This window comes from Nymphaea colorata, chromosome 5, assembly GCF_008831285.2.
Source record: "Nymphaea colorata isolate Beijing-Zhang1983 chromosome 5, ASM883128v2, whole genome shotgun sequence".
Taxonomy (NCBI): domain Eukaryota; kingdom Viridiplantae; phylum Streptophyta; class Magnoliopsida; order Nymphaeales; family Nymphaeaceae; genus Nymphaea; species Nymphaea colorata.
This window is the reverse complement of record NC_045142.1, coordinates 2842550-2864624: the sequence shown is the minus strand read 5'-3', so window position 1 is coordinate 2864624 and position 22075 is coordinate 2842550. Positions and strand designations below refer to the sequence as shown.

The 22075-nt window shown below is 39.2% G+C and overlaps 2 protein-coding genes across 3 annotated transcripts; one reads left to right on the top strand and one right to left on the bottom strand.

Moving 5' to 3' along the window:
* Window positions 1-1251: 1251 nt before the first annotated feature.
* On the top strand, window positions 1252-2502 carry LOC116254666 (60S ribosomal protein L35a-1-like). 2 transcript variants are annotated; one of them, XM_031630200.2, is made up of 5 exons: window positions 1252-1402; window positions 1532-1567; window positions 1694-1922; window positions 2066-2108; window positions 2298-2502. In XM_031630200.2, the coding sequence occupies exons 1-4, from the start codon at window positions 1371-1373 to the stop codon at window positions 2105-2107; spliced, it is 339 nt and encodes a 112-aa protein (XP_031486060.1). In that variant the 5' UTR covers window positions 1252-1370; the 3' UTR covers window position 2108; window positions 2298-2502. The 2 variants fall into 2 exon arrangements, with proteins under 2 accessions (XP_031486060.1, XP_031486059.1); XM_031630199.2 differs by having other exon boundaries at window positions 1253-1402; window positions 2066-2145.
* A 5974-nt stretch (window positions 2503-8476) lies between these two features.
* LOC116254100 (uncharacterized) lies at window positions 8477-11939 on the bottom strand. The gene is made up of 4 exons (XM_031629191.2): window positions 11782-11939; window positions 10365-10547; window positions 9708-9865; window positions 8477-9087 (listed from the first exon to the last, which is right to left on the bottom strand). Exons 2-4 carry the CDS (start codon window positions 10531-10533, stop codon window positions 8980-8982), a joined length of 435 nt encoding a protein of 144 aa, XP_031485051.1. The 5' UTR covers window positions 10534-10547; window positions 11782-11939; the 3' UTR covers window positions 8477-8979.
* Between the last annotated feature and the right edge of the window lie 10136 nt (window positions 11940-22075).

Genomic DNA, 22075 nt, shown 5'->3' with positions numbered 1-22075 from the left:
CAAGCAATAAATTGGAAACGCTCTGCACAAACCACCTCTGCATGAAACTATTAAGGCCAGCGTTTTTACTTTCTACTGTAAAACGACACTGGGTTAATGCATCATCGTCAAGGACAGAGATAGTGCATCAGATAAACTAACTTAAAACTCCTCAGATAGTGCATCGGATAAACTAACTTAAACTCCTGAGTGTTAGTTGCCGATTCCATATCAACTATTTTTTAAGACCGAGATTTTGATAAACTCAGATTATTCAGATACTGAGACCAAAGGACGGAGATGAAGTTGCATTCCATCTTACCTTATATCGCTCTTCCACAGTTAGCCTTCGTTTGAGTTGGCAGTGTAGTCTCATAAGCATACTGCCTTCTCTAGTAGATCAGGCACATGATCCAACTTCTCTGGCGACAGAAGTAGGTGTTTGATGCGGTGTTGAGTGGAGACAAATATTCTTTTACACGATTCCAAACATAATTTTGGGTGAACATTCGATATCCCACTGCCTGCCCAATTAAGTTCTACGATGCACCTTTTAACTTTTAACTTAAGTGTCCTGCGTGTCATCGTTTGTAATCTATAAGAGTAGCACCCACAATATAACACCCAGAAAAATAAAATTGAGGACATACCCCTTAGGCTGACCAAATTAAAACTGTAGCACCCACAAGAATAGAACTGATAAACAAATGTTGGGTTTAGTTTTTGCAGACAAGATCGGAATAACATTAGAAAAAACCTAGGTGACAAGAAGGCACCAGAAGTACAATATGATGAAGTATATATTAGCCTTTCAGTGATGTACCCTCAGCAGGCTTCTGTCATTTGGGCAGACTTGTTATGGGATCTAACTTGCCGAGTTCTGCATTTGATATATGGGAGCCGGCAGAGGGCGGGACACCAAACAAGTTCGTATGTAAAGCTGATCTAAAATGTTATAATTTGTTCAGGGTATTGATCTTGAAAAGTGGATATGAACCTCACGTATATGATTATCTAAATTCCACTTATTAGAAATTGTCTAACAAAATTAGTTACAATTGGACACCAGAAAACAGGGAGATCCAGATCTGTGCTTGGAGTAGCAACCGATCCATTTGTATCTCTGGCTCACTTCACCAATTCACATTCGAACGGATACATGGATTTAGATCTCGATATCCAAAGTTGGAGGAGGATCCGTTACGCTTACATTGAGTGGCATCACCGAAAATGCATTCAAAGACAGGGGCAGATAAGCAATCAGCCACATGAAATGAGGTCGTCTGCCCAGCCGTCTCATATGTAGTAGTAGTAGCATTAGGGTTCGGGGGTTTGGCTCATTGTTCATTTTCTCTGCGGCGTACTTCTGGTTGTGGATCGGCCGCTCGAAGATGGTGAAGGGTCGGCAAGGAGAGCGCGTCAGGTTCCGGTTTCCCTCCCATTTGCCACGATCCTTCTCGTCTTAATCTCGCGAGGGTTTTTTATTCTTCACGTAGGGCATTTCTCTCGGATGAGGTTTTTCTTGACTCCGTTCTCTCTGTTTGTTGTGCAGATTGTACGTAAGAGGCACCGTCCTCGGATACAAGAGGTGAGGCCTTTGAGAGTTAGGGGAATCCTGTGCAGATTGTCTCGCAGTTGCTTGCTCGATTGTGGAAGTCATTTTCTTGCATTCTTTTTTTTCTGTTTCCGTGATTTTTGCTGTTTGATTGAATAGATCGAAGTCGAACCAGTATGAGAACACGTCGTTGATTCAGATTGAGGGTGTTAGCACGAAGGAGGATGTCGCCTGGTACTGTGGGAAGAGGCTGGCCTACATCTACAAGGCGAAGGTGAAGAAGAACGACTCCCACTACCGCTGCATCTGGGGGAAGGTTACGCGGCCTCATGGGAACAGCGGCATCGTTCGCGCCAAGTTCAAGAAGAACTTGCCGCCTCGAGCTATGGTCCGTAGTCTTTTCTCGTCCTTTTAAAAATTATTGTAACTTTCCTTATCCTTTGTGGGAGACTTTGGTGATTAGGCTTTCGATTTGTTTTTGCTTTGGATGCTCATGTTATTGGGATTTGACTTTGTTCTTCATGTTTTCAGGGTAACAAGGTTAGGGTGTTCATGTACCCAAGTAACATTTGAGGTATGATGGCGTTCGTTGTTTCCTCGTTTTACCATAGGTATTACTTCTTCCGATCAATTTTTTCATCCTGAAGAGGCTTCAGTCTCAGCTGCTGTAGTTTACCTATTTGTCCTTTTCAATGTTTTTTTTCCTTTTTCCATTTCTGGATTGTTGGCGTATGCTTATTCTGTTTGTTGGTTTTTCTTGCAGCGGCGCTGATACGAAGATATTGCCTTAGGAGAATCTGTATGAGTCTGAATTAATGGATTTTTGGTTACTGTTATTAGTTTGAAATGTTCCTATTAAGTTATGGACCTATCTGCATATTGAGCAGATTGCAGTTCCGTTACTTAAAGTAGACACTGGACATGAATGTGCACGTTTCAATCAATTTTCCACCTTTGCCTTGTGCTTATGGATGCTATGTGTGTTGTTTGTTGATTAATCATCTCTTTCTTCCAAATCTTCATGTGACGTTAAATTGATCTGTCTGTGTTTTATGATTGCTTTTTGTAATGTCCGCTGGTGTTTAGCTGTTATCTTCTTCCGTTACCTTCTTACGTAATAGGATTGATCAGCAATGGATTCCCCAAAGGATCATTTTCCATATATCTCGTACCATTGGATGAATCATGAGTGTGGGGAGCTCACTGGATGGTTTTTAGGCTATTTGACAGTGTCAGCAATGAACTTTTTCCTCGTCGTATCGTAAATCTTGTATGTGCATGTGCTTATGAAATGGTGATAGGAGTGAAACCTTCATTGGCTTATGACAATCAAGGTTATTCTTTGGTGTACACATTGCAGTAGTTGTTCTCCACACACATTCCTCTATTGTCAGTATCCCTCCTCTTCTGTTCAGTTGATTATTGGACGATCTCTGTTCCAAAGCGATTAGCTGGTTAGTCTAGTTACATCAGCAGACTAAGCAACTAAGGCCGGCTGAACTGATTACTCCTGACGAGTCTTTTTGGTTTCTTGAACTCGTATCTAATTGCCAAATGATAACTCATGCACACACACACTGGCACAATTACCTGTGTGTGACATTCATTTCCTGTTAAATCTTCCTTCTCTGTTGCAACAAAAATTTCTGTGGCAACTTTTATATCATATTTTTGCATGGTTGCTCTTCTGATACGAGATCATGAAAAATTATTTTTTGTTTTCCCCCAAAATATTGATTCAATGCAAATAATTTTGCAATGTCTTCTTTTTGCTAGCTGTCTGTCCACTGATTCCTTTGAAGTTTTTCTGCGGCCTTCTTATTCCTTTTATATACATTTTAGCGTTCTCCCTATATGCCCTTGTATGTTCCGGTTGTCTAATGCCCAAGTTTTATTCAAGTTCATGCGATTTCTATCTAATAATGGCGTTATAGTTCAAACATGGACGCCTGTTTCTGTGAATTCTCCCATCTCCTGATGTTTTTGACGCGGTTGAATGTTGTATTCCGTTTGTGATAGTCAACGGTGGAGTTGGCCAGAAAATTACTACATTATGTTAATAAAGAAATTCTAGAAAAACATGGTTAGTGTTGCTAAAGGAGTGCAGTAGATCGATGTCATGGGACTTCGGGTGTCACGAATAAAACCCATTTGGTGAATGCTATGATGTGTTGTGATTATTCTTTGCAGGAAGAGTAGCAGATAATTTTTTTTGAGTGCCTTGTCATGACAAATTGTAGCTTAAAATGCGGCGCGCCTCTCTATATGCTTGGACTGGGAAGAAGGCTTATGGGTGGGTTTTGGAACGCCATAAAATGGCGTCTTCTTAGGTGTTTTTGAATGACATTCAGTTCTAGCAAAACAGCATTTTCAACGAGAAGTGAACAACTCCTGCCTCATAAAAAATTAACATTTGTCGACTTCTTTATTGTGTGTGTTGTTCAAACGCTACCCAAGTTCTTTTGAGATATAGTCGTGGATTTCAGTTCTATTGTTTTCAATCATATGATCCGGCCGTATGTTATGTTATTCCAGGTCGTTTTAGAGTCAAAGGTTGAAAAGAGGTATCTGTATTTAAATCCAATGCATATTCTCCTATTTCCCCAATCATCCGAATTTGGGAATGATGGGTTCGTTTCCATTGGGATATGCAAGTGTTCATGATATACTTACACCCTAATTGCTTTTGAACAGGCAACATTTCGTCTATGTTCAAACTGACTATGCCTCGTGAAGCTTAAAAGATTGTCGATTATATATATTACTCAATAAGATTGTGCTGGTGAAGCTGAATATTTTTATCTATTTTCTTGTTTCTTATGGAGCTTTGCTTGCAAACTCGTGATGATTTGTCAGACTTGAACATGCAAAATGTGAAATGAGGAAAGCTTGGCGATTTCAACTTTGGCTAACCTTACAGCAAAAGTTGACGAAGGAATTATTAAACCAAACAAGCCAAGTTTGCGCCATCGCCTTCTTACTGAGATGAGATTATTTCAGGCTAAGCTACGAGGTTTACAAATCCAAGGCTATTCAAAATCCCCGTTTGAGAAGCCCTTGCTTGTGCTAAGTTGGATGCCCACCAAGTCCTTCACCCCTGCCCTGGTCCTGAGGGCCACTTCAAAGCTGGGGGTGACAAGGCGCCTCACTAAAAAATGGTCCGAGTTTCAAATCTCCATGGTTGCTCTTACGTTGCGGTTTGCTACTCTCCGGACTGCAAATACTGATAAGCATTACTCTCAAGTTGTCTCCTGACTGCAAATACTGATAAGCATTACTCTCCAGTTGAAGGTTCGAAAACATTTTTGGACCTCAGGGGTGAGAGGGATTTTGATCTTTTCCTAATGCAGTAGGGTTGGATCTCAGACCCATGAATTTTGCATCCAAGACAAATTTTCAGAGCCATGGATCTCATTCTCATTATTTGTTAAAAGTGTGCATCTGTTGGGATCAGCAAACCTTCAATCTAAGATCTGAGCAAAAAAACAGCCTATGATGTCTTCAATTATTGAGGAGGACATCATAGTTTTCCCTTTTCTATGTCGAACTCTGTGGTTGTCCCATTAATCCATGGGATCATTTGTTAGATCTGGGTTTGATCTCCTACACGGTATATCTGGGATCCACACTGCTGAAATCCACCATCTAAACAATGGATTTTATGCAAACACGGATCCAAGGGAAAAAAAATGCACTTATGGAAAATCCTCATTTTTTAAAAGGGCAGGTAGAGCATGTCATGTTTGAATGGAAGTGCAAGACCGAGGCAGAAATGTCTTTACTGGATTTTTTTCTCCACCTCCCAAACACGCTCTTAGAGCGTTGTATCTCAGATTCACACTGCTGAAATACACTTTCTAAACAATGGATTTTATGCAAACACGGATCCAAGGGGAAAAAATATGTTCTTATGGCAATCCTCAATTTTTAAAAGCTGAGGTGGAGCATGTCATGTTTGAATGGAAGTGCAACATCGAGGTAGAAATGTCCGTACTGGATCTTTTCTCCACCATTTAAACACGCCCTTAGGACAGTATATCTGAGATCCATACTGCTGAAATCCACTATTTAAACAATGGAATTCATGCAAACACGGACCCAAAGGAAAAAAAAAAAACATGCTCTTATGGAAAATCCTCATTTTTTAAAAGGGCAGGTGGGGCATGTCATGTTTGAATGGAAGTGCAAGATCGGAGGCAGAAATCTCTGTACTGGATCTTTTCTCTACCATTCGAACACGCCCTTAGCACGGTGTATCTGAGATCCACACTGCTGAAATCCACTATCTAAACAATGAATTTTATGCAAACACGGATCCAAGGGTAAAAAACATGCTGTTATGGAAAATCCTCATTTTTTAAAAGGGCAGTTGGAGCATATCATGTTTGAATGGAAGTGCAAGATCGAGGCAGAAATGTCTGTATTGGATCTTTTCTCCACCATTCAAACACGTCCTTAGCACGGTATATCTAAGACCCACACTGCTGAAATCCACTATCTAAACAATGGATTTTATGCAAACACGGATCCAAGGGGAACAAAACATGCTCCTATGGAAAATTCTCATTTTTTAAAAGGGCAGGTGGAGCATGTCAAGTTTGAATGGAAGTACATGGTCGAGGCAGATCATCGTTCTGTGATTTGCATTTTAACAGTTCTATGTTCTTTACTGAAGATCATGGTTCATATCTTGAGTCTATTACATGACTGTCGGTGAACCCAGAAGGGTCAATGACTCAATATGCTGAAGAGATTCAGCTTCGTGATGCGTTTGGTATTTTGATCGCGCTGGCTAAAAATGCAGTTGGTGGTGGGAGGCCTTTGCTCTTGAGCTTATGCATTTTCCTTCAGTTACCGCAGTTCTAAATTGTAGGGCGTCGGTTTTTTCCTTTTCTAGGGTGCTTTATGGGAGCGATTCGCGAATGTTAGCTCTTTGTCGCATTTGTCACACGTTTGTTTGTCTGGAACCGATGGGTAGCTCTCCATCTCGGTTAGGGCTTTTGTTTCTTCCAATGCCAACTTCGAATGATGAACTTTGAAATTTTTAGGTGATCAAGAACTTTAGGCAGATCAGATTCTTCCGAAAATCACAAACTTAATAGTTGGTGTAATGATATGAAGACAGTCTAGCATGTTAAGGGTCATGAGCAAGGATTATCTTCCCTTCAACGTCACTGCATTTCTTTTTCATAATCTCAAAGAGGGTTCAATGCTGCAAACTATTTAGGGTTCGGAAGGATATTTGCCTGTTTATACCCATGGGAACTCTGTGTTGATAAGGTGGCAAACAATATCCTTACCATGGTTCAGGCCTGTTTTATATTGGTTAGTTTTTGCTAATTTCTTGAGTCTGGTTTTCTTTTTGTTGAATTGCTATTGGATGGAATATAGTTTATCGACTGAGATTAGGCCGTGGAGTCCTTTGCTGAATACGCATTATGGGTCGCATATATAGCTTTGGCTTGTCAGTGTACTGATGATGGTGTACAGGCTACAAGCCTACAGCAACATAGAAACATGCGGACCTGATGACGTTTCACTACAAAGCTACAAACCTGATCTGCAGTCTTATGCCATACGGTGCTCACTGTTTGCAAATTTGCATTTCTGGAAGTTTTCAGACATGTAGGGGCTTAAAAAATGAACTCTAATGCCTTGTTAGTTCTTGGAAATGGTATATCACTTCTCAGATTTCTGTGCTAGTGGTATCATTTGAATTGTCATTGCGTGGTTTGTTTGTATGTTTTGGGGTTCATATCAGGTACTTCCATCTATCAGGTACTTCCATCCGCTGTGAGAACATATACCTTCAGTTTGTAGCTATGTAAGCGTTTACTTGCTTATTGCAGATTTCTGAATGAGATAGGAACTTCCTTCCCCTATGTTTAATGGAGGCCTTGATACTTCTGCTAATATGAGGGAAAGGTTTTCGCAATTTTGCTGTAAAGGATACCTTCTCTAACTCTAGGAGTTCAGTGGTTTCATGCTTAAAGATCATCATTAAATACTTGGTTCCTCTTCTTAACCTCTAATTCATATACTTGGTGCCTCTTCGTGAGCTTTAGTTCGTCGCATTCTCTTTTTGCCTTGCGGGTGCTGATGAAGCAATGGCCATGTCATGCGCCAATGATGCTTCATACCCCTTTTCTGTATTTGAAGTGGAAGTGCATAGGTTCATCTGCCTTTCTCTCTCTCTCTCTCTTTTAGGTTTTTTTTTTGTGAGTATATTGTAACCATGATCTTGCTTCTGTTTGCGGGGTGAAAATGTGGAAAGAGGGGTTGTTAGCATGCGAACCAACAGTTACTGTCCCAGTCTCCAAGAGATGGGATGAAGTGTCTTTCTCGAGAATGGAAATTTGCAGTCGCCAAACGTCCATACTGCTCCCAGGTAAGCGGCACTTCAAAAGCTGTCTGGAGCAGTATACAAGAAGCCCTTTCTCCTTCGGGTAGATAATGAACGAAAGCACCAGTATAAGATAAAGATACAGGGACGAATCATCCGCCGCAGCTGTCCTTGAGAAACCTCTCTTAGTAAACAAAATCTTCACTAGTTGTTCTATTGCCATGGGAAATGTACGTCTACCAGATTAGTCTAACTGATGCACATTCTAGTGATGTTACTCTGACAACCTTTTCTTTCACGTGATGGGTCACTTTAATCACACAACAGACAACAAAATACTCGGTAAAGAAATCTAAATCATTCTTCGTTTTTTAATTTACAACTGAAGAAAATTCGTAGGAAAGATGTTCAACTGTCTTCACCTGATCTAAAATTAAATTACCCCGAATGAAAATCAACGTGAGGATCTTATTCACAACATTCAAACATGCCCTCAATGTCCAAGATGGTTTGAATACCTTAGGGGCCCTCATAACCAGGTAAGTTTTCCTATTGGTGTCGTCCTTTGGCGGTTTGGTGAAAGGTTGAAACCACCCCCAGGAAGGAATGAGAAATGGGATACATGTGCATCAACCGTTTGCAGTTTAGTAGAGAAACGACTACAAGAATCAAATAGACAACTGGCCTTTCTCTAGACTAACGACCACTAGAATCAAGTAGACGACTGGCTTAACAGCCTGATCTTAAAGCCTGACCAGCTACACTGCACCCTTCAGGGCATTGGTGTTGCCCTCCGATTCAGCCCTGCAATCAAATGGATATAACTTTACCAGCTTAATCTTATGGTTTGGAATCCAAACAGAAACTCGTTGCGCGTTATTCCCTTAGATTGTACTTGGACATGATCAAATTTAGGCAACACTGCTTCCGCCTGTGTGTTGTGCCTGAAATTGTAACGTCCATATCCATGAATAGGACAAAGCTAACGTCCATATCCACGAACAGAATTGGAGAAAGCCAACATTTAACATTAATGTTTCCAATTCCATGAGGATACAGATGCAAATCACGATCCAAGCAGTGAAATGGTGCCCGAAAGGATTCATAGAGCATTTATCATCCTTTTCATCTCAGCGGACCTTCTAGGATCAGGCTCCGCTATAGCTCTCTCCGTCAGTACATGTTTGATGCGACACATTGACTTCCTCACCTGCAAATTCACTCAAGAAAAAGCACTGTTTCAGACAATAGGTTGTTACAAAGAGAACTCCAATACTGAACATCATGGTTTTGTGCGTGTGCGTGTGTGTGTTTGAGAGAGAGAAAGAGAGAGAGAGAGGGTTCTCTTCTTGACCAAAGAGATGGGATTTGAAGCGGGGGAATTATTTACTGGATTATACTTCTACCACATTTCCTGCAAATACAGAAAGATAACCGGGCTAGACAGGCATGAGAATTGAACTCTTATATACAGAATATGTTATGATTGTTATGGTTTATTGAACATCTTCAGCTCAAGCCATTCCAAGGTTTCATTTAACAGATGTCGATCAAGTTAAATTTGTGACTAGTTCCCAAAATAAAAGAAAGAATGGGCAGCTTTGATCGAGTCCCAACAACTTCGTCTTCACAAAACTTCAGACGGCATTTCAAGCGACACATTGTTCAAAATCCTCCGTTTAAGCCAAAGCGCTCACTATATCCCACATTCTCACTTTAGAAGTGGGGCAAAAATAGTAAGACAAACAATCGAGTCTTAGTTTGCACCATTGTACAATGAGACAGGTGGGCACTGTTAAAGTAAAACAAACACACGAGATGAGACCATACCTTGGGAATGCGTTCTGGATTCGGAAATCGCAGGTTTTGGGAATGGAGCATTTGACGCTGAGTCATAAGCATGTTCTTCTCCTTCATCAGAACATACCATAGTTTTTGAAGATCATCCCATGATTTAAGACGCAATTCAGCAGCTTTCCAACTTCGACCTGAAAATCCACAATATATTTTGTTACAACTAAAGTTCTTGTCTTATTCACAAACAACACAAGGCAAAAGAGAAATGGAAAATCGTCTGTCTTAATTCAATAAGGTAAGCAGGAAAAACAAAATATTTTTTGTAGTAAACATGTCTCATGCTTGAAATAAATGTTAAAAAAAAATGCACGTCATAAGACATTACATATGCCTCACGTTTGAATATAAGTACGTCATAAGACATTCACAAACAAATGCTTCATGAAATGAAAGACATTTGGAAGACCATTTTACTCATAAAAAAAATCTTTTTAATAGAGAGTTTCACATAGGCCATAGTACACATTTTTTGCACAGTTTCTGCATGATCAAGCACAAGTTCTTGATTAAATACATCATAGAAAATAACACAACCAACATAAATGCAATAAAAAAAACATGGTCTGTTAGAGATTGACTCAATATGAAAGCTTCAATCAGAGGAAAAGAAAACAAATAAATTGATTCTACCATAAACAACAGGTTTGTCATCCTCTTTGCTTCTATCTGCCTCGAAAAATTCTTCAAGTGGATTGTGTGCTACCATAGATGAAGCAGCTCGAGCAGCTGAAGCTTCAGGCTTCGCTGCAGCAAAAAGGATCCTTCCAAAGCCCCTTCCAAGTACCCGTGAAATGAACATGGTTCCAACAAATCCTACAATAATTAAAACAGACTTTTAAACATCAACGTAAAATGAAAAGAGGATATCAGAGAACAACATATCTTCTGATGCATTGTGTTGTTTGTGATTGCAGTACTGGAAACACCAATAATGCATATCGTCAACTTCTGCTAAGCGTGCTTCTTAACAAAGCCAGAACAAATTACAGATTGAGAAAATGTCCCTCTTCCAAGTAAAAGCTTTTCAGATAAGGAGGCAGCATTCAAAAACATCCTGAATTGTAAAGGATGTGAATGAAGAGAGCTTTCTCATGAAGAAATAGACTTTGTTATGTCCTTGGTTCAATGCCTTCTACTTTGCCGGTAAAAGCTCATGTTCTTTCTCCCGCGGCTGTCCTCTCGGTCCCAATATGATCTCTCATTCAGGAAGAGAGGTAGGGATTGACAGGAAGATACATTTGCACTTCAAACATATAATGTGGAAAGTATCTAACGTTGGCCTGAAGACATACTAAAGAAAGACATGAAATTCCTTAGTTTTTTCCTCAAACACTTGGCATGCACCACAGAATTCCAAATGTCATAAACCACCCAAACACCAGACAAGGGCATATGCAAAACCACTTGCGTTAAGCATATGAAGCAAATGGAAGAGAGCCAAACAAAAGGCCACACATGAAAGCAAATGGAAGCAGACAAGGGAACATGTCTGAAGCAGAGGGGAATGAAGCAAATGGAAAAAGGCACACATGAATGAGAGCTGAGTGCAAATCGGCAGCCATTAAAATGAGTAAACAGTAAACAAGGTTCTGTGAAAAGACAATCTCATTTACTCCATTTCAAGCATTGCCAAACTCCAAGTACACTAGCACCCAAAAACAGACATCAGGAACGAGTCGATGTGCAAGTTACAGTTTTCACAGAAGAGAGAAACCAGCAGTCAGCAGAATCTTCTTCAAGCCACAAGAAAAGAATATACCATTTTCCCGAACAAATAATCTCAGTTGAGAACTGAATGTATCAAGGAAAAGGAAAAAACTCAAAACACGCCAATGCGGTGAGGCAGATGAATAGGGAGCAGGAAATCCTTGATTTTCAGCAGACAGCACACCACCGCCGGAATGTGCTTCCAATTTAAGATGGCCAACCAGTTATGAACAAGCCATCAATTTTGGGAAACTAGAAAGTAGAACAAATCCCGCAACAAACATGTTGATCGGAACCGTAAAAATCAAAACGAAACACAGCAACCAACAAAGAAAGAAACCTGCCGCCCGTCCGTCAAATGGAGAAAGGTTGCCGTCCGTAGGGTCGCCGGTCGCCCGTCTCCAGCTCCTGAAGCACTAGGCGGAAGGCGGAAGCACACAGAAAACCGAGAGGGGGAAAACGAGCGTCGCGGGTCTTTTTTTTCTTTTTTTTTTTTTTTAATGGTTTGGGTTTGGTTCTGACCCAGAACCAGATCCAATCTAACCACGACGTACACACGTACCCGTTTTGCCGTACCGGCGTTCCGGTACGTGGGTACTTTTGGCCACCATGGTGACCACTATATGCACCATATATATATATTGTCAGACTTGTTTCTTCTCAGCCATAAAAGAATTATCAAACATAATGCATCTAGAACATGGTTGTAGAAAGTGGCGGAGCCAGGACAGTCCAATCTCTGGATCCGAGTAGGACCAAACTGAATTTAAATCTAAAAAATACATAGAGTGATTAAAAAATAATAACGGGTACGTGGGTACTTTTGGCGTACCATGATGACCACTACATGCACCATATATATATATTTTTTTGATAGGATACTCAAATAACTGAATCCTTTGATATGTTGAACTAACTCACGTTGATCAACAGTCAGACTTGCTTCTTATCAGCCATAAAAGAATTATCAAACTTAAATAATGCATCTAGAACATGATTGTAGAAAGTGGCGGAGCCAGGACAGTCCAATCTCTGGATCCGGGTAGGACCAAACTGAATTTAAATCTAAAAAATACATAGAGTGATTAAAAAATAATAACGGGTACGTGGGTACTTTTGGCGTACCATGGTGACCACTACATGCACCATATATATATTTTTTTTCCTGATAGGATACTCAAATAGCTGAATCCTTTGATATGTTGAACTAACTCACGTTGATCAACAGTCAGACTTGCTTCTTCTCAGCCATAAAAGAATTATCAAACTTAAATAATGCATCTAGAACATGGTTGTAGAAAGTGGCGGAGCCTTCAATTTCTGGATCCGGGTAGGACCAAACTGAATTTAAATCTAAAAAATACATAGAGTGATTAAAAAATAATAACGGGTACGTGGGTACTTTTGGCGTACCATGGTGACCACTACATGCACCATATATATATTTTTTTCCTGATAGGATACTCAAATAGCTGAATCCTTTGATATGTTGAACTAACTCACGTTGATCAACAGTCAGACTTGCTTCTTCTCAGCCATAAAAGAATTATCAAACTTAAATAATGCATCTAGAACATGGTTGTAGAAAGTGGCGGAGCCAGGACAGTCCAATCTCTGGATCCGGGTAGGACCAAACTGAATTTAAATCTAAAAAATACATAGAGTGATTAAAAAATAATAACGGGTACGTGGGTACTTTTGGCGTGACCACTACATGCACCATATATATATTTTTTTCCTGATAGGATACTCAAATAGCTGAATCCTTTGATATGTTGAACTAACTCACGTTGATCAACAGTCAGACTTGCTTCTTCTCAGCCATAAAAGAATTATCAAACTTAAATAATGCATCTAGAACATGGTTGTAGGAGAGCGGACCAGGCATGAAACCACTAGATTAAGCGCCGAAATTGCTTTCCACGACATGCATAGGACTATATCAACATCTCAAAAGCAGCTGAAATGTGAGCACTACATACGTGCTGTAAGTTGACTTCTAAGACTCAAAAACATCAAACCGGCTATCATCTGAGCGCTCGCATTATCTGTTCAGCTCGTTTATAAAGTATGGATGAGCAAAGTTTTGCAATCCATGCTCTGGTTGTACCTTAAAATGCCTATATGCTTGGACTCAGTGGCGGAGCCAAGATTTTTCATCGGTGGGGCACTTATGTAGGTGACGCAATTTTGGTGTGGACACTGCATATAGATTTAGATCCATAACAATGTAAAATTAACACATTATAATGAATTTTTTGACGAGCTGGTGTGGGCAGTAGCCCACCCCAACCAACAAGTAGCTCCGCTACTGCTTGGACTAGGAAGAAGGTTCATGGGTGGGTTTTGGATGGGGCCATAAAATGGCGTCTTCTAAGGTGTTCTTGAGTGAAGTTCAGCTCTAGCAAAACAGCATTTTCAACAAGAAGTGAATAACTCAACTCCCCGCCTCGTAAAAAATTAACATTTGTCGACTTCTTTATTTTGTGTGTTATTCAAACGCTACTCAAGTTCTTTTGAGATACAGTCATGGATTTCAAGTCGATTCTTTTCCTAATGCAGTATGGTTTGGATCTCTGAATTTTGCATCCATGACAAATCTTGAGAGTCATGGATCTCATTCCCATTATTTGTTAAAAGTGTGCATCTGTTGGGATCAACAAACCTTCAATCTAAGATCTGAGGCAAACAAACAGCCCTTGGATGGACGTCTTCGAATATTGAGGAGGACATCAGAGTTTTCCCGTTTTTAATGTCGAACTCTGTGGTTGCCACAATCAATTCCTGGGATCATTTGTTAGCTCTGGGTTTGAGCTCCTACACGGCATATCTGAGATCCACACTGCTGAAATCCACTATCTAAACAATGGATTTTATGCAAACACGGATCCAGGGGGGAAAAAAGACATGCTCTTATGGAAAATCCTCATTTTTTAAAAGGGCAAGACCAAGTGCAGCATGTCATGTTTGAATGGAAGTGCAAGATAGAGGCAGAAATGTCTCTACTGGATATTTTCTCCACCATTCAAACACGCCCTTAGCACGGTATATCTGAGATCCACACTGCTGAAATCCACTACCTAAACAATGGATTTTACGCAAACACGGATCCAAGGAGAAAAAAACCATGCTCTTATGGAAAATCCTAACAGGGCAGGTGGAGCATGTCATGTTTGAATGGAAGTGCAAGATGGAGGCAGAAATGTCTCTACTGGATATTTTCTCCATCATTCAAACACGCCCTTAGCACGGTATATCTGAGATCCACACTGCTGAAATCCATTACCTAAACATTGGATTTTACGCATACACGGATGCAAGGGAAAAAAAAAAAAAAACATGCTCTTATGGAAAATTTTCATTTTTTAAAAGTGCAGGTGGAGCACGTCACGTTTGAATGGAAGTGCAAGATACGAGGCAGAAATGTCTGTACTGGATCTTTTGTCCACCATTCAAACACGCCCTTCGCTGTCCATACAATTTTGGTAAAACAACATATTGGCTACTGGGGACAAATTTTCCTCCTTCAGCCTCTGTCATTAGGTTGCCCTTTTGTGCAACAGAGAAGCAGTTTCAGGAATTCCTTCGCACTGAAGGACCAGACAGCACGTGTTCAGCAGCAAAGAGCAAATGAAGCTTCAGCTTTGGACGGGCACGCCTGCCAGTTTGTAACTTGTGGTGTTCCATCAAGTTAATGACTTTTACAGCCTAATTCCTATCAAACAAGCAAAGCTTTTAGTGGCAGTACCTTCTTTAAAAGCCTCCCCGCCATTAAAGGGGAGGGTTCCATGCTTGAAAAGGAAGCTTTTGATCATAGGTCGCTTGAGTGCTTATGGGGAAAAGCCTATTTACTTAATCACGACGTTACTGTACAAAATCGTATCCACTTTACCTCCATTTTTATCAGCAAAACTTTGCTTCCAGCCCTAGGAGGATGTTTGAATGCGTGGAACAAGATAACCTTAACAAAATATATATCATTATTAAATAAAAATAATAAAAATTAAAAAAAAAAAAAAACTAACTGGGCCTACCCGGGCTAGCCCGATATATTATTGGGTTGGCTTTGTCGGGCCCGATCAGGCCGGGTATCGGGTACTCGGTCCCATTACCCAACCTTAGCCGTGTGAGCCCAAAGAGACAAACTGTTAAATTCAGAATGATAAAGCGTTAGTGAACGTTTGATAGCCTCAAGTCTTAGCTCGGGTGTTCAATCTATTGGAAGACGAACAGAGTTATAATCCTAAGTAGGGATGACAATGGATTGGATTGAAATAAGATATCTTTATAAGTATATCCATTTTCTCATTCAGATTTGCATATGAATGAAGAAAAATCATATCAAAACTTGAAATTTGATTTCTCAATTCGAATCTGATCCTCATTTGATTTTTAAATTCATACCCAAATCCAAACTTTAAATCGAATCCAACCAACTTTCAAATGTAAAGGCATTAAATAAAATATACTTATTTAGAACTAAATCTGATCCAAACCTGGATCCAATCGGATATTTATGTTGTTCGGATGACATTTCTTTAATCTGAATCCAATCTGATTTGTTAATCAGATATTAACTTTCTTCCTATCCAATTGTTCAGGGCCGTTGGGTTGGATATTCGATCCAAATCCGATATATTGACATCCCTAATCTCAGATCCATTGAACCACTGAATTGTGTGGATCTTAGATCCGAGGGAAGAGATGGGTCTGATCATTCGCGTGGATCTGAGATCTGTATGGAAGGTCTTGGAACGAGGGTTTCAAAGATTTTGATCTCTTGATTCCGCTTAAAACCTTGGTAGTAAGGAAGATCAATGGATCAATACGGTTGGCTTCCCGTTTAAAAGAAAACCAAATGGAACTGAAACACAATTTGGAATTCATAATAAAAGATCCACTAATGACTTTGAGTTCGATCTTTCAGTACTAGATTTGGTAGAAGATCCAGTTTTTAAGGAACGTGATAATGCAAATAGATAAGTGCTGAGCAATTCCACAAGAACACTAGCAAACCCAGAAATTTAGACCGGTGGGAGCACTAGTTCAATAATCTAAATGTTTCAAGAATATATATATATATAAACAACCAAATATATGAAATTATTAATATGAAAATAAGTAAATATGTGAGGCTGATGTGGGCAACTGCCCACACTAACTGCCATGTGGCTTGGCCACTGCACAAGAATATTGTGGTACAATCATCCGGCAGTCTGCATTTGCAGCTATTATAAATCTGACGTCAAGAATTGGTCAATAATAAGTCCAATACATGACAAATATGCCTGCCTAATCTTTGCCTTGTGGCCTTACCAGGTCAACCGTGACGCCTTATTTTTCATTTAGAAGCTGTTTGGGCTTCCTACTCATATAAAAGGCAAATATGTCACATCAGTTTCATTTTGGAATTGGATTTATCACACTTTTCATTATTGAGTTTTTTTTATGTATTTAAAGCATAATATTTTGAAAATATAGACCACATCTATAAAGTCGATTATGTAAAAAAATGAGTTAAAAGCCATGGAACTGAAGAGCATGATAAACACAAATTCAAAATAAGACTGGCTAAAGCGTGCACGTATATATACGACTAAACTTGAATAAAATTCTATTATTTTTTTCATAAATCTAATGTAAAGAGTGCCCAACTGATAATCACTTTGATAAAAATATAGACTTTCCAAGTTTTTGTTGCACCTTTTTAAGTTTCTTCTAAGTAATATTTCTTCAAAATCAGTGACAGAGTACGTAGTATCTCAATTTTAAATTCTTAAAAAAAAATCTTACATTTTTCAATTGCTAAGCATTATGTAGCAAACAAGTTATGTGGGGTTCTAGCCGGCGACTGCCTACCCCGCCGTCTATTCCACGAAAATAAAACATTTCCTTTTAAAAATATTCCTACACAAGTGATGCATGGGGTTGTTTGGTGGTAGAAACTGTCTGTGAGTGTCTCATGAATCAACCACAATAATTGAGGCATGTTCATCAAAAACTAACATTCATAAAATAATAGAACTGATGTTTTATGAATCTGCTGAAACACTTAGTACCAATTTCTTTCAAAACAGCTAATGAAAGCAATCACCTATCCCGGAGTCTGTACAGAGTCCTCTTGAGGAAGGTAACCTCAGAGGGATGGCCAACCATATGAGCAAGGGCACACGCTCATCCACTTGTTGCCAAATGAGTAATTAGTGTAAAGTATCGAATCGACTATATTTTCACGCAAATTGTGGAACCTTTATCTTCATTTTATAGTCATGTGAGCCACAAGAAAATCCGGTGTCCATTGTAGCGCCTCCAATATATGTCAGTTAGTACAGTGGTTTCACCCCATTAGCACTACAGAAGTGATAGTCCATCCCACACAAACCATTAACTGAATGACTATCATTCAATGGCCAAGACTTCGCCACTGATTTAAGATAGTCAACCAAGGGGCGGAGCCATAAATTTTTTATGAAGCGGGCCAAATTAAAGTTTTGAAATTTTGACTAGGGCCAAAATATCATTTTTCAAAATTTTTATATAAAACAAGTGAAATTTTTTAAAATTTACATGAATTTTTTTTTAAAAAAAATTAAGGTGGGGCCAGGGCCCATGCGTGCCCTACCCTTGGTCCGCCCCTAGTCAAGCCTCATTGCTAAGTCAAAACCACGTCAGAGAGACTTAGTCCCTTACTTGAAATTGTAAAACATCATGGCTAAATTAAAACCAAATTGAGTTGAGAGACTTGGTAGCTGATTATGAAGAATAGAGTCATGACTAATTTAAGATCCCACTTGAGTTAAGAAACCTATTTGATGATTCACAATCATAAAGCCTCAAGGAAAGTTAAAAGGCTTCACCTAAAACGTTTAAGGTGAACAATAGTTATCAAACCAGTATTTATGGCTTTCCATTTTAAATAAGACCAAGTCGCCTCAAGTGGCGTAGTGTAGCCGGTCAAGCAGGGGTTGCAAACGGTGGGATTATGACACTTTTGTTGATAGGTGTACCATACTCCACTTAGGTCTCGATGCATAGGATTGTTTGGTGGTAGACTGCTTCTGAATGTTCCATGAATCAACCACAATAATTGAGGCATTGAGGCATGTTCATAAAAAACTAACATTTATAAAAGAATAAAACTCATGTTTTATGAATCTGTCCCAATCTTTGAAACTGATTCCTTAAACACTTAGTACCCATTTCTTTCAAAATAGCTAATGAAAGCAATCACTTATCCCAAAGTCTGTACAGAGTGTCCTCTTCAGGAAGGTACCGTGTGAGCAAGGGCACACGCTCATCCACTTGTTGCCAAATGAGTAATTAGTGTAAAGTATCGAATCGACTATATTTTCATGCAATTTGTGGAACCTTTATCTTCATTTTATAGTCATGTGAGCCACAAGAATATCCGGTGTCTATTGTAGCGCCTCCAATATATGTCAGTTAGTACAGTGGTTTCACCCAATTAGAACTACAGAAGTGACAGTTCATCCCACTCAAACCATTAACTGATTGCCTATCATTTAATGGCCCGAACTAGTGCGCTTCCCCCCTCAGGGTTAGTCAAAGAGACTTCGCCACTGATTTAAGATAGTCAAGCCAGGGGCAAAGTCAGAAATTTTGCATGAAGCGTGCCGAATTAAAGTTTCTAAATTTTAATTAGGGCCAAAATATCATTTTTTTCATAATTTTTATACAAAACAAATGATTTTTTTTTAAATTTTACATATAAATTCAAAAAAAGATTAATGTGGGACCAGAGCCCATGCAGGCCCTACCCTGGCTCTGCCCCTAATGAAGCCTCATGGCTAAGTCAAAACCACGTTTGTGTCAGAGAGACTTAGTCCCTTACTTGAAATTGTAAAACATCATGGCTAAATTAAAACCAACTTGAGTTGAGAGACTTAGTCGCTAATTATGAAGAACAAATTCATGGTTAATTTAAGTTCCCACTTGAGTTAAGAAACCTATTTGATGATTCACAATCATAAAGCCTCAAAGAAAGTTAAAAGGGTTCGCCTAAAATGTTTAAGGTGAACAATAGTTATCAAACTAGTATTTATGGCTTTTCATTTTAAATAAGACCAAGTCGCCTCAAGTGGCGTAGCGTAGCCGGTCAAGCAGGGGTTGAATATAATGTGTGTTTTTTTGTTCAATTTTCGTGCACGCTACTCTTCTGGATTGTAAATGGTGGGATGATGACACTTTTGTTGATAGGTGTACCATACTCTACTCAGGTCTCCATGCACAGAATTGTTTGGTGGTAGACTGCTTCTGAGTGTTCCATGAATCAACCACAATAATTGAGGCATTGAGGCATGTTCATAAAAAACTAACATTTATAAAATATCAGAACTCATATTTTATGAATCTATCCCAATCTTTGAGATTGATTCCTGAAACACTTAGTACCCATTTCTTTCAAAACAGCTAATGAAAGCAATCACCTATCCCGAAGTCTGTACATAGTCCTCTTCAGGAAGGTAACCTCAGAGGGATGGCCAAACTGTATGAGCAAGGGCACACACTCATCCACTTGTTGCCAAATGAGTAATTAGTGTAAAGTATCGAATCGACTATATTTTCACGCAATCTGTGGAACCTTTATCTTCATTTTATAGTCATGTGAGCCACAAGAATATCCGGTGTCCATTGTAGCGCCTCCAATATATGTCAGTTAGTACAGTGGTTTCACCCCATTAGCACTACCGAAGTGACAGTCCATCCCACTTAAACCATTAACTGAATGACTATCATTCAATGGCCGAGACTTCGCCACTGATTTAAGATATTCAACCAAGGTGCGGAGCTAGAAATTTTTTATGAAGCGGGCCGAATTAAAGTTTCGAAATTTTGACTAAGGCCAAAATATCATTTTTCAAAATTTTTATATGGAACAAGTGAATTTTTTTAAAATTTACATGTAAATTTAAAAAAAAAAAATTAAGGTGGGGCCAGGGCCCATACGTGCCCTACCCTCGCTCCGCCCCTAGTCAAGCCTCTTTGCTAAGTCAAAACCACGTTTGTGCCAGAGTGACTTAGTCCCTTACTTGAAATTGTAGAACATCTTGGCTAAATTAAAACAACTTGAGTTGAGAGACTTAGTCACTAATTATGAAGAAAAGAGTCACAATTAATTTAAGATCCCACTTGAGTTAAGAAACCTATTTGATGATTCATAATCATGAAGCCTCAAGGAAAGTTAGAAGGTTTCACCTAAAACGTTTAAGGTGAACAATAGTTATCAAACCAGTATTTATGGCTCTCCATTTTGAAGAAGACCAAATCGCCTCAAGTGGCGTAGCGTAGCCGGTCAAGCAGAGGTTGCATATAACGTGTGTTTTTTTGTTCAATTTCTGTGCATGCTACTCTTTTGGATTGCAAACGATAGGATGACGACACTTTTGTTGATGGGTGTACCATGCTCCACTCAGGTCTCGATGTAGGCCAGGACCCCATAGGTAAAGAGAATGAAAAACCTTCACGGAAATGGTTGTTAACCTCATGTTCATTGAAAGAGAAAACCAAGTCAAATTCATGTGCAATAATTGAATTTCATAATAAAAGAGCTACTATTGGCTCTGAAATTGAGCTTTTAATACTATATTTGGTAAATAGGCCCAGTTTTTTTAGGGTCCTAATAATGCCAAGCAGATCTGTTTTGAACAATTCTATAGGATTGTGACAGAATCATATTAATCCAAATTTAGTTGTCTGTATATGCAGCCATTCTACATTGTAACCTCACACAATGAATATGGTATAGTATCAGTATAAGGGTAGGGAATTCGGCTCCTTATTGGGCAGTTGGAAGAAATACTCCTCGTAGACACTCAACATGATGTTGATGCTTTTGAGAGATGTAATATGAGTTCCATGTTGCAAAGTTCTCCAAATATTAAGAATTTTATTTAAACATCCACAACATATCATTTTTTATAAATTCGTTATGTTTTGAAAGCAACATCTAAGAAATTGTCTATATAAAAATGAGCAAACAGTACTAAAAAAAGAAGTGTGTGGACAATTGCAATTGACAAAACCACAAAAAATGCTTATTTTCATATTGATACCTTAGATGGAGACTTTGTGTGCATTGTGTGGGCAATTGCCATGACATAGCCACAAAAATGCTTATTTTTATATTGATACTTTAGGATAAATTTTTCACTGACATATTGGTGTCTTTTAAAAATTAAAAATTTTACAATAAATTCTTCTTTAACCAGAATTTTTAGCTCCACTCCTGGCTTGCTCTATAATAAAAAACAAAATTTTACTGCTTTTGTTGTGGACTGTTTGAATTGGATCCGAACTTGAGTTGCCCCAAACCCGTCCAATTTATTATTGTTTTCTTCACATCCACATCGGAAACGAAACGAAAGGAGACAAAAGAAAGTACTGATTCCCAACCAAAAAGAGTTGGAGAAACCGTGTATAGGAAGGTCCATCACGGCTTCACTCGTTCGTATTCTGCATGTCAACATGTGAAGCGTAAACAAAAAGGCAGTCTGAACGCCCCGTTCTGGACGCATGAAGACTTAGACCTTCCCGCTCACCAACAACCTTCTCCTTTTCACTCTCTTTAATGATTTGCTCCATGTTCCACATTCAGTCGGGAATGTAAGTGGTTG

Excerpts from the sequence above, each read along its gene's own strand:
- LOC116254666 (XM_031630200.2), top strand. The coding sequence starts at position 1,371 with ATGGTGAAGGGTCGGCAAGGAGAGCGCGTCAG. Across the intron at positions 1,568-1,693 it reads ACCGTCCTCGGATACAAGAG|ATCGAAGTCGAACCAGTATG; the intron begins GTGAGGCCTTTG and ends TTGATTGAATAG. Across the intron at positions 1,923-2,065 it reads ACTTGCCGCCTCGAGCTATG|GGTAACAAGGTTAGGGTGTT; the intron begins GTCCGTAGTCTT and ends TCATGTTTTCAG.
- LOC116254100 (XM_031629191.2), bottom strand. The coding sequence starts at position 10,533 with ATGTTCATTTCACGGGTACTTGGAAGGGGCTTTGGAAGGATCCTTTTT. Across the intron at positions 9,866-10,364 it reads TGACAAACCTGTTGTTTATG|GTCGAAGTTGGAAAGCTGCT; the intron begins GTAGAATCAATT and ends GTGGATTTTCAG. Across the intron at positions 9,088-9,707 it reads ATCCAGAACGCATTCCCAAG|GTGAGGAAGTCAATGTGTCG; the intron begins GTATGGTCTCAT and ends GTGAATTTGCAG.